This window comes from Oryctolagus cuniculus, chromosome 7 (genome assembly GCF_964237555.1).
Source record: "Oryctolagus cuniculus chromosome 7, mOryCun1.1, whole genome shotgun sequence".
NCBI lineage: Eukaryota > Metazoa > Chordata > Mammalia > Lagomorpha > Leporidae > Oryctolagus > Oryctolagus cuniculus.
Window position 1 is genome coordinate 21,568,161 of NC_091438.1, and position 12,033 is coordinate 21,580,193.

A 12,033-nucleotide genomic window follows, 5' to 3' on the forward strand; every position below is an offset into this window, starting at 1 on the left:
TGCACCGATCTGAATCCAGGAGCTAGGAGCTTCTTCAGAGTTTCCCATGTGGGTACAACGGCCTAAGGACTTGGGCCATGTTCCGCTGTTTTGCCTTGCAATAGCAGAGAGCTGGGTCAGAAGAAGAGCACCCTGTACTTGAGCTTGTGCTCCATTACTTCCTGTAATACATTTTAATAATTTGGGGCTTGGCATGAAAAGGTAGATATCTGGATAAGATGGGCAAGTAGGAATGTAGAATATTATGTGATGTAGATAGAAATAACCAGAACAAGAACCACGTACCTATACTTACTTAAAGCATAAGATTAAATGCTCTTTATCTATAATCTTTTTTGATCCGAAAGACAGTTTTATAGTTGGAGATATTATCTTTTAAGTGATATGGAAGCTGAAATTGAGATGAGGTTAAGTTGGCAAGATCACATTGAGGCAAATAGCTTTTATTATTAATTTAAGCTTCTCACGGCATTGAAGTCTTTAGGATTAAATAACCATAGGAAGTGTAAAATTAAAGGTTTAAAAGAGAATAATAATGCAATTATGTAAGGGTAGAGGTCAGATGTACTTCATCTTTTGTTTCCCCAAAGATGATATCTTGACATATATGTGATTCTGTTCCTGGCTAGAAACTTTATTACATGTGATAAGGTTCTTTAGTAGTGTAGTTAGCACTGCACATGTGCCACCTAGTGGTTAGAGATTTGTTACAGGGAGTGACTAAGGATAAAAATTGTACCCTTCTTCCTATACCTGTGGTTGGAGCGGCCTCCACCTTTCTGGCTTTAGAGTATTTTATGACCCGGTGACATTGCCACTATTTCAGGTCAGATTCAAAGGAAGGGGAAAAGATTCACTGGTAAATATCATACTGAAGTTTTTTAAATGTCAAAATTATCTGCTCCAGTTTCCACAGTTTTGGACCACAATCAGTTTGAATGAATAGAACCTCATGAAAGACAAAAACTCTGCTAAGTGGCCAAGTTGCAGTGCCTGGACTGTTCTATTGGTGAATGGTTGACTTCTTCCTTTGGCAAAGCATCGGCTTGTGTTTGTGCATTTTTAGTAAACAACCACTGACATCAAGACTGTTCCCTGCACTTAACACGGAGTTCAGAGTCATTTCATCTAGAGCATCTCTTTGGCAGATAATGCAATATCTTATTTACTTATTTTACCAAATAAAGAGTAACAGTTAAAGATGGGTTACCCTTACACAGGGATACCCACTTTTGTTTCTGTTTTGTAGCTGAAACTACTCCAAAGGAAGCAGTCCTAAGATGCCATTTTTTCGTTGAAGATGAAAAAAATCAAAATAACAAACTCTAAACAAAACATAAAACCCAAACTCATAATCCCTACTGTTTGTTTAGCAGATTTAGGTTAAAGTCATAGACAGAGCCAGTAGAATTAGTAGCTAGGATGAAGTTTCAACCTGCCTTATTATCATTCTTTGTGGATCAGGAACCTGATCCTGTATCTCAGATCAGTCAGTAAGTAGATCATGCACTCATACACACGAACACAAACAAAATTTACTGTAGTCAGGATCTGCCCCCCCCCCCCCAATTGTAGGAAACTTAATTTCATGAGGTCATATATATAGAACCTACCACCTTACCATTAAGGTTTGCTTCACTATTCCTTTGCCTTATTCTATTGACTGATTGAGAGAGAATGAGACAGATGTAGATGGAGGGAGGGGGCCATCGTCATGGTGCAGCAGGTTAAGCCACTGCTTATGTTGCTGGGATCCCATATTAGAATGCAAGTTTGAGTCCCAGCTCTCTGCTTCTGATCCAGCTTCCTGCTAATGCACCTAGGAGGGCAGCAGTGGACAGCCTAAGTATTTGGGCCCCTGTCAGCATAGTAGGAAATACAGGGTGGAGTTCCTGGCCCTTGGCTCCTGGCTTTGGCCTGGCCCTCTGCTTTGCCCTTCAAAGAAACAAATCCTTAAAAAAAAGAAGAAAAGGAGAAACCTCCTATTTGTTTCCCCTTACATGGAAGCAGTAACCTCATCAGAAACATTAATTAGTGTTTTCTTTTTAAAAAAGATGTATTTATTTTTAAGGAGTTACAGCAGTGTGGGGGACAGAAAGAGAGAGAAATTTTTGATCTGCTGTTTCACTCAGAGCTGGGCGAATCCAAAGCTCATTGTAAGCGTCTGAGAGGCACTGTTCTCATTCCTCCTTTTCATTTCTCATTTCTTAGTCGAACTCTTACCCTTTTTTATTACTCGCATTAAGAATGTTACAGAGAAAGGTATATCCTACATGTGTTCAAGGTCTTTTTGAGTAGAAATGAAATGCTTACATAAAGATATTTTTATATATGTTCATTTCATAGTACCGCATAATAGGCAGGCAGAGAGTACCTTTCTAGCAGAACTGTATTCTTTTCTGTCATTGGTTATAAAAATTCCAGGCATCACAAAATAACCTCTGGCTTTTCCCAGATACTTCCTTAGAGTTACACCCTCTGTAGGCACAGTTTGCTTTCTGAATTATTGCAGGTCACAGTTATATCAAGTACTTTGATTCTGTATAAATTGAGTCAATTGATTTTCAAGCTCCAGTATCAGTATATCATAACCTGATGACCATATAACTTAGTTTACAATTTTATTATGGCAATTTCTCCCTCCTGTTACCAGTTTCTATGTTAATTAATGTATGTGTTAAACTACTGTGACAGAGCCTGCATAACACACTAGTGGCTTCAATAAAGCTAATTAATTTTTCTGTCATATACTGTTTTTTTTGTTACAAGGTACAGGCTGATAAGGTGTCTTTGTTCCACTTGGTTGTTTATTGACCCAGGTTTCTTCTGTATTTTCCTTCTGCTATTCTCTGGAGTGTTGTCTTCACAGGCATCATTCTAGCTAGGTGGCTGTCATGTCCATTCCAGTCCGTAGGAAATGGGGAGCATAACTTCGTCTAGAACAAATAGTTTCCTTTTAGGTGATGGAAAAGTTGCAGTCATTTCTGGTCATATATTCTTTGTATCTATCTACTTATTTACTACACCATTTAGTCTTCAGTGGCAGTCTCATGAGATATATGGTAGTTTTCTCATTTTATAGATGAGAAAAAGAGAGATGACCTTTACATATTATTGGGTGGTTAGTAGATGGGAGAACTGATACTTGGAAAATAAGATCTTTATGACTCCAAAGTCTGCATATTTATCCATTATAACTCCAAAGACTGTATTGATCTATGTCTACATGCATATAAAAGGTGGAAGAACATTTCACCAAGGGGAAGATGGTCCTGGTGTGAACAGAAATATTTGGATGGTAGAAGTCCTGATAATGGTCTCTGGATTTTTAGTTCTGTTGCCATTGATAGTGTTGTTGAGAATAATTGTCACAGTATTATGAGTGCATATTAACAAAGTTCAGTTGAGGGGAAGATGATAGAGTTCAGTCACTCCATTCTGTCATTTTGTGAAGTTTCATGGTGGAAGGGAGGAGCTTCAGGACTGCAAGATTTTTTTTTTTTTTTTTTCCAATGGGTTAATGAAAAAAGTTCAAAATAACTCTCAAGTTAGAAAAGAAGGTTCCCACCAAGTGGTGGAATTGTATCATGACCACTTGTGGAGGTGTAAATTTTTTTTAAGATTTTATTTATTTCTTTGAGAGGGTAGAGTTAGAGAGAGAGAGAGAGAGAGGGAGGAGATGTCTTCCATCTCCTACTTAACTCCCCAAATGGACACAGTGGCCAAAGCTGAGCCGATTCTAAGACAGGAGCCAGGAGTTTTCCCCGGGTCTCCCATGCAGGTGCAGGGGCCTAAGCACTTGAGTCATCTTTCGCTGCTTTCCTGGGCCCTAAGCAGAGAATTGGATGGGAAGAGGAGCAGCTGGGTTGCAAACAGGCACCCATATGGGATACTGGCACCACAAGCAGAGGCTTAGCCTACTGTGCCACAGCACTGGCCCTGGTGTAATGTCTTTTTAATCTAGTAATAAAATATGAAAGAGTGGATATGTCATTTTTAATAGAAAAGGAGAATGATTTTACGAATAATGGTGTTTAAAAATTATCAGCAAGTAAGTTTCTCCTGGGAAAGTATAGAGAAGGGAATTTAAATAGTTTGTGGAAAAACAAAATTAAAAGTTTATGTTGGCACAAAAATTTTGAAATCCATAGTTTGTTTTTTTTTTTTTTTTTAAAGATTGATTTCTTTATTTTGAAAGAATTAGGATGAGGCAGAGATTGAGATCTTCCATCCACTGGTTCAGTACCTAGATGGCTGTTGCAGTGGCCAGGGCTTGGCCAGGCTAAAGCCGGGAGCAAGCGCTTCATCCAGGTCTTCCACATGGGTGGCAGGGGCCTGGATAACTAGGCCATTATCTGCTGCCTTTCCCAGGCCATTAGCAGAGAGCTGGATTGGAAATGAAGCAGCTGGGACATGAAGTAGTGCCCATATGGGATGCCATCATTGCAGGTGTCAGCTTTACCTGCCACACTACAACTTTGGTGCCTTATGAAATTAAAAAAAAAAAAAAAACAAAAAAAAAAAAACAAAAAACCATCTTCCACTGCTTTCCCAGGCTGTAGCAGAGAGCTGGATCAGAAGTGGAGCAGCTGGGACTTGAACAGGCACCCATATGGGATGCTGGCACTGCAGGTGGTGGCTTTATATGCTCCGCCACAGTGCCAGACCATTATGCAGTTTTTAAGGTAATGTACACTTGGGGCAGGCATTGTGACACAGTAAGTAGCTAAGTGTGCCAAAGCTACTGCTTGTGTTGCCACCATCTTGTATCCGTGTGCTGGTTCAGGTTTGGGCTCTTGTGCTTCCCATCCAGCTTCCTGCTAATGTGTCTGGAAGGCAGCAGATAATGACTCTAGTATTTGGGTCTCTGCTACCCATGTGGGATCCTAGCTTGGACCTGGCCCAGCACCTGCTGTTGCAGGCATTTCATAAATGGAACCAGTGGATGGAAGGTATCTCCTCTTCCTTTGCCCTCCCTCTCCACCACCCTGTTACTCTACATTTCAAATAAATATCTCAAAAAGTACATTGTTGTAAGTGACAATAGTAGCCATTCATCCATCCCAAAACAATTCAGAGTTTGGGAATTTAACCTTGTCAGTAGTCTTTTTTCAAATTATTAACTGGAGAAAAATGGGTGCCATTCTAAGTTTTTTTTTTTTTTTTTTTTAAAGATTTATTTGTTATTTATTTGAAAGTCGGAGGTACACACAGAGAGAGAAGTGGGGAGGGGGGGAGGGAGAGAGAAAAGGGGGGGGGGGTTCTTCCATCCGCTGGTTCACTCCCCAGTTGACCACAATGGCCGGAGCTGCACTAATCTAAAGCCAGGAGCTTCTTCCGGGTCTCTCATGCCAGTGCAGGGGCCCAAGGACTTGGGGCCATCCTCCACTGCTTTCCCAGGCCATAGCAGAGAACTGGATTGGAAGTGGAGGGTCTTGAACAGGCACTCATCTGGGATGCTGGCACTGCAGGCGGCAGCTTTTTGCCTGCTTCGCCACAGTGCCGGCCCCCATTCTAAGGACTTTTAAGATTAGTGAAGATGGCCGGCGCCGCAGCTCACTAGGCTAATCCTCCGCCTAGCGGCGCCAGCACACCGGGTTCTAGTCCCGGTCGGGGCGCCGGATTCTGTCCCAGTTGCCCCTCTTCCAGGCCAGCTCTCTGCTGTGGCCAGGGAGTGCAGTGGAGGATGGCCCAGGTGCTTGGGCCCTGCACCCCGTGGGAGACCAGGAAAAAGCACCTGGCTCCTGGCTCCTGCCATCGGATCAGCGCGGTGCGCCGGCCACGGCGGCCATTGGAGGGTGAACCAACGGCAAAGGAAGACCTTTCTCTCTGTCTTTCTCTCTCACTGTCCACTCTGCCTGTCAAAAAAAAAAAAAAAAAAAAAAGATTAGTGAAGATTAGTGAAGAACGTCACAAGGTGGTGAGTCAGGACTGGGAGGTGGATCTCTAATGATTTTCTATGGAAACCCTTGCAAAACAACCTTGCTGTTGTTGTGGTAGAGGACTCTGGTGAAGCTTTCTTGGGTGTTTTTCTGCTAAAATTTTGGTTATCTTTCTAAAAAAAACTCCTAATAAGCAGATGTTATTGTTCTTTTACATTTCAGAAAGTCAACAAGCAAAATGCCTTGAGAATTCCAAAACAATGTGGCTATGACCTTTGCTGTTGAGTGGTCTTCTTTAGCTTTGATGGGACCACTTCTACCTCTTAGTAGCCATTGCTTTGATTGTGCTTTGTCTTCGGAATTGTTCTGGTAAAGCCATATATGGTCTCTGTTATAGCTTTTCAAAGAAATGTTTCATGATCTTGATTCCAGTTTGAAAAATCACAGAACTGGGTCCAGCAGTTTTAAGTTTGTTCAGCTTTAATTTTTCAGTCGTTATTGTGTATTTTAAACCAATTGAAATGTCAGTGATGTTGGCTATTGTTTCTGTTGTTTGCTGTTGGTCCTCTTCAATTTGGGCACAAACAAGATTTTCAGTTCAAATTGATATGGATGTTCTGCTGCAGGCTTCATTTTTCCAAAAAATTTTTAAACTTATTTTACTTGAGAGACAGAACCAGTGCCCTTTTACTGATTCACTTCTGAAATTTCTGCATCAACCAAGGATAGGCCAGGTGAACGATGGGAACCAGAGCTCCATCCAGGTCCTCCTCATGAATGACAGGGACAGAATTACTACAGCCATCAGATGCTGCTTCCCAGAGTGTGCAATAGCAGGAACCTAGAACTGGCAGTGGAGCTGGCAATGGATCCTAGGCCCTTGATGGAGTGTTTGGGTATCTCAATTGGTCTCTAAGGGCAAAACCAAATGCCTGCTCCCAGGCTTCATCTTAAAAAACCTCTCATCCCTTCTTAGAATGAGTTACCCGTTTGTAAACTGGTGATTTCTTTAGGGAGGAGTCTTATTCTTCCTGTGAACTTTTTGTAAAGCATCAGTGTTCTCCCTGTTGTTCCACCCAAGCTTCACCATGAATTTGATGTTTGATTTTGCTTCAATGTCAGAAGAATTCATGTTGTTCTGATACTGGCCCTTTTCAAAACTGGTATTATACCCTTATTAATACTGCAAACTACATGATTTTCTTTTTTTTTTTTTTCTTTTTTCTTTTTTTTTTTTGACAGGCAGAGTGGATAGTGTGAGAGACAGAGATAGAGAGAAAGGTCTTCCTTTTGCTGTTGGTTCACCCCACAATGGCTGCTGTGGCCAGTGCACCGCGGTAATCCGAAGAAGCCAGGAGCCAGGTGCCTCTCCTGGTCTCCCATGCGGGTGCAGAGCCCAAGCACTTGGGCCATCCTCCACTGTACTCCCAGGCCATAGCTGAGAGCTGGCCTGGAAGAGGGGCAACCGGGACAGAATCTGGCGCCCCTACCGGGACTAGAACCCAGTGTGCTGCTGGGGCAGGTGGAGGATTAGCCTATTGAGTTGAGGCGCCAGCCATGACTTTCAAATATAACCAGTGAGAACAGATTTATTTTAGTGCCCCCCGCCCCCAATTCAAACTCATGCATAATTTTTCGTAACACATTTTCTGTGAACTTTTTGAAGACTCCCATGCATTTGTTCTATATATCAGTTGCTATAAATCTTTAAAATAAGATACTTAATAGTTATTACTAGGGTGGAACTTTTGAGTCAATTCTAATTTGGGCACAAAGAAAAGCCTGTTATATTATTTCGATTATCATTTTGCATTAGAGAATAAGCATAAACAGTGCCACTAATAACACACAATCTTTTCCTTTAGAGTGAAGTGTTAGCATTTGTTGTCTGATTCCTTTTTCTCTATAATGTATGTGTTATAGGTAGACTCATCAGTGATTAGTATAAGCACAAAAATAACTGGGTTCCTTTGCTCACTATTTAGCAGAAATCAAAGAACAGTCTGCAGAAGAGGATGCTGAAGCAGAAGTGGATAACAGCAAGCAGCCAGTCACAGCTCTTCAACGACCTATGTCCGAGGAATCTGCAAACTCCCTGGTCTCTGTTGGTGTAGAAGCCAAAATCAGGTCAGAGAATAAATGCAGTGCAATACAGATTAAAGACAGGAAAAGGGGCAGTGAATTGAATGCAGAGAAAATTCAAGGAATATGATGGAATGTTATATATCTTTATGTAATGTTATATATGGAATATGAATGGAATATTATAATTTGGTGCTTTAAATTTGAGGCTGGTACTTTTGCATGTAGTTAGTGCAGTGTATTTGTGGGCTTGGTTTGGTTGTCCCATACCAATATAGAACTGTTACCAGTATGCTGTTTCTTATAAACTTATGTTTATATTCTTTGTTCCATATCTCCTACATTGTTTAAGAAAATAAATGTCTGAGATCATTGGAATGTTAAGGGAAAATATGTGTTATGAAAAACCATACTTTAAAAATTTTTAAGAAGCAGACAGAGAGGGAGAAAGAGAGAAAGAGAAGAGAGCTTCCATCCAGTGGTTCACTCCAAATATTCAAAATGGCCAGGGCTGGGCCAGGCGGAAGCCAAGAGCCAGGAGCGTCTTCTAGGTCTCCCACCTGGGTGCAGCGGTCCAAGCACTTGGGCTATCTTCCTTTGTTTTCCCAGGCACATTAGCAGGGAGCTGGATCGGAAGTAAAGTAGCCAGGACTTAAATCGGTGCCCATATGGGATGCTGGCACCACAGGTGGAGGATTAACCTCCTATACTACAGCACTGGCCCTGCATTTAAAACAATTTTGCAGGAGAATAAAATTTTCCTTTTTATATTTATTTTCATTTTATTTGTAAGACAAATACCAAAAAAGACAGAAACAGAGATATTTCATCAACCTTTACTCCCCAAATGCCCACAACAGCTGGATCTGGGCCAGGGTGAAACCAGCAACCTGGACCTGTATCCAAGAGTCCAATGTGGTTGATGGGACCTAAGTTCTTGAATCATCACCTGCTACCTCCTAGGGTGTGCCTTAGCAGGAAGTTGGATCTGAAGCAGAGATGGGCTGGAGCCTCTGACAGGGGCTGCAGGTATCACGAGAGCATCATCTTCTTCTTCTTTTTTAAGATTTATTTATTTATTTGAAAGTCAGAGTTACAGAGAGAGAGAGAGAGAGAGAGAGAGAGAGAGAGAGATGTCTTCTATCCAATGGTTCACTCCCCAATTGGCCGCAATGGCCGCAGCTGCACCAGTCTGAAGCCAGGAGCCAGGAGCATCTTCTGGGTCTCCCAAGTGGGTACAGGGGCCCAAGGTCTTGGGGCATCTTCTACTGCTTTCCCAGGCCATAACAGAGAGCTGGATCGGAACTGGAACAGCCTGGTCTCGAACTGGCACCCATATGAGATGTTGGCATTGAAGCCCAGGGCGTTAACCCACTACACTGGACCCTCCACAAACTTTTTGAACTTTCATAGAGAACATTATAACCTATCAGTGCGTATATCAGCTTTGACATCTTGTAGTTTTTAGACTTTATTTGACAGACAAGAATAAAATCTTAACATTATTTGTAAGTTGAGTATTTCCATCTTCTTGAAGTATATTCCTTTTTGCTTTTGGTACACCTCACTCTTCCTTTGGTCTTCTACTGCTTTCTCAGGAGATTTTCACCCTTTGTAACATTGTATTCTAGGCTGAGTCCTCAGCTTTCTTACTTCTGTCTCCATTGCACTCTGTGGTTCAGCTCATTCAACCTGGTAGCTGTAAATCCTTAGGAGCTCTGCATTTAGATTTTCAGTGCTTGTCTTTCCCTGAACTCCAGACTCTACATTGTTTTAGTTATTATGAACATGTTCACATTAATTCTTCCAATAAATAGATACTGAAATATCTTTCCATTTGTGTTATCTTCAGTTCTTTCATCAGTGTTTTATTGTTCTTTGTATATAGATCTTGGTTAAATTTGCACCTAGGTAATTTTGTTATTATTGTAAATGGGGTTGTTTTCTTGTTTTCCTTTTTCAGGTAGTTTTTATTCATATATAGAAAAATACTGATTTTTGGATGTTGGTTCTATATCCTGCTGCTTTATTGAATTTGTAAATCAGTTCCAATAATTTTACTTTATTGAATTTGTAAATCAGTTCCAATAATTTTTTTTTCTGACAATCTTTAGGGTTTTCTATGTAAGATCGGGTTATCATATCAGAAAATAGAGATAGATCCACTCCTTTTTTAAAAATCATGTTTAGGTTGGCTTTAATTTCTTTCTCTTGCCTAATGGCAGTGGCTGGGAATTCTAGTACTGTTTTGAAAAGAAGTGGTGAGAATGGGTGTTATTTTTCTCTCTCTTTTTTTTTTTATGAATTTTCCTCATTTTATTCACTAGGTATTTCATTCTTTTCTATTATTTTGTCTCGTTCAGTGATTTCTGTGATTTTTCTTACTATTCATCTTTCTAACAGACTTGACATTTCTTTCCCAACTGCTTTAGTTGAATGCCTACCTCATTTATTATAAACTTTTAAATTTACTGATAATCTGTGTAAACTTGTGAGCTCCCCTTCAATTAACCACAGTAGCTGCATCCCTCATGTTTGTATTTAATGTTGTTGGTATCATTCTGTTAAAAATGTTATAATTCCCATGTCAACCAAGGGTTTCTTCTTTTTAGTTTCCAAATAGATTTTTTTAAAGATTTATTTATTTATTTATTTGAAAGTCAGAGTTACACAGAGAAGAGAGACGGCGGTTGGTGGTGGTGGTGGGGTCTTCCATGCACTGGTTCATTCCCCAGTTGGCCGCAACTGCTGGAGCTGCGCTGATCCGAAGCCAGGAGCTGGGAACTTCTTCCAGGTCTCTCACGCGGGTGTAGGGGCCCAAGGACTTGGGCCATCTTCTACTGCTTTCCCAGGCCAAAGCAGAGAGCTGGATTGGAAGAGGAGCAGCCATGACTAGAACTGGCGCCCATATGGGATGCTGGTGCTTCAGGCCAGGGTGTTAACCCGCTGAGCCACAGCACCAGCCCCCTTTAGTTTCCAAATATTTAGGTAATTTTAAATTATTCATTTGTATTTTTCAGCTTTCTCTGCATTATTTTCAGAGATTATCATCGGTGATACTAGTCGTGTATCTGATTTTACTGATTCCATTTTTTGCTTTCTACTTTTTTGTAGTAATTTTGTATATCTCTTACTGTCTCTAGTATAGTTATTTTTTTTTCACTTGCATTGGTATGATAATATAGCCACTCAGACTTTGTTTTGCTTCATATTTGCTTGGTATCTTTTTCACTCCTCTCCCATTAATATTACTTGTCTCTTTTTGTTTTCAGTTTTTTGTGCCTAATTATGGTTAAATGCCAGAAATTATATATTTTTTAAAAAGATTTATTTATTTGAAAGGCAGAGTTACAGAGAGAGAGGGTGAGAAGCATACAGAGAGATCTTCTGTCAGCTGGTTCAAGTGCAACTGTTGGGCTAGGCCAGCCTGGGCTGTGCCGAAGCCACCGGCCAGGTGTCTCTTTTCTCCCATGTGGTTAGCAAGGACCCAAACACTTTTGCCATCCTCCATTGCCTTTCTCAGGCATATTAGGAAGGAGCTGGATCAAAAACGGAACAGCCAGTACATGAACCAACGATGCCCAAGTGGGATGCAAATGTCCCAGGGGACAGCTTAACCTGCTAAGCCATGCCGCCACCCCCTGTTTGTATTTATTATAATGGCAATTTTACTAATATTAAGTATTTAGTTTGTCATCTTTTAAAATGTTTTTTCAGTTGTTGTATGGATGGTTTTTCTTTATTGGTTGTACTTGAGAACCTCGGGAGGTACCTGGAGACCATCTTGTGAGTAGATTAGAATTACTTTTGTGTCCGTAAAATAAAGGATTTATTCATTTATTTACTTACTTGAAAAAGCAGAAAGCAATATTGAGAGAGATCTTCCATGCACTGGTTCCCTCCCCAGACGCCCACAACTGCCAGGGCTCAACAAAGCCAGGAGCTTGCAATGCCATCTAGATTTTTATGAGAGGTGAAATTTCTGAGGTCTTATAAGAATGTTAATACAGTTTCAGTTAGAGGGATAGAAATTTGTTTATTTTCATTTGTTTGAAAGGTAGCGAAAGAG

The 12,033-nt window shown here is 40.7% G+C and overlaps 1 protein-coding gene across 23 annotated transcripts in view; it reads left to right on the forward strand.

Annotated features, from left to right (window-relative positions):
- Positions 1 to 12,033, forward strand: part of KMT2C (lysine methyltransferase 2C) — a 422,602-nt gene that overhangs the window by 227,785 nt on the left and 182,784 nt on the right. For 16 of the 23 annotated variants that reach the window (XM_070077275.1, XM_070077280.1, XM_070077282.1 and 13 more), the window contains one exon: positions 7,868 to 8,009. In XM_070077275.1, coding sequence (XP_069933376.1) covers positions 7,868 to 8,009 — 142 coding nt within the window. Of the gene's footprint in view, positions 1 to 5,917; positions 6,252 to 7,867; positions 8,010 to 12,033 lie in introns of those variants that run through there. The other 7 variants (XM_070077283.1, XM_070077277.1, XM_070077276.1 and 4 more) reach the window with 2 other exon arrangements.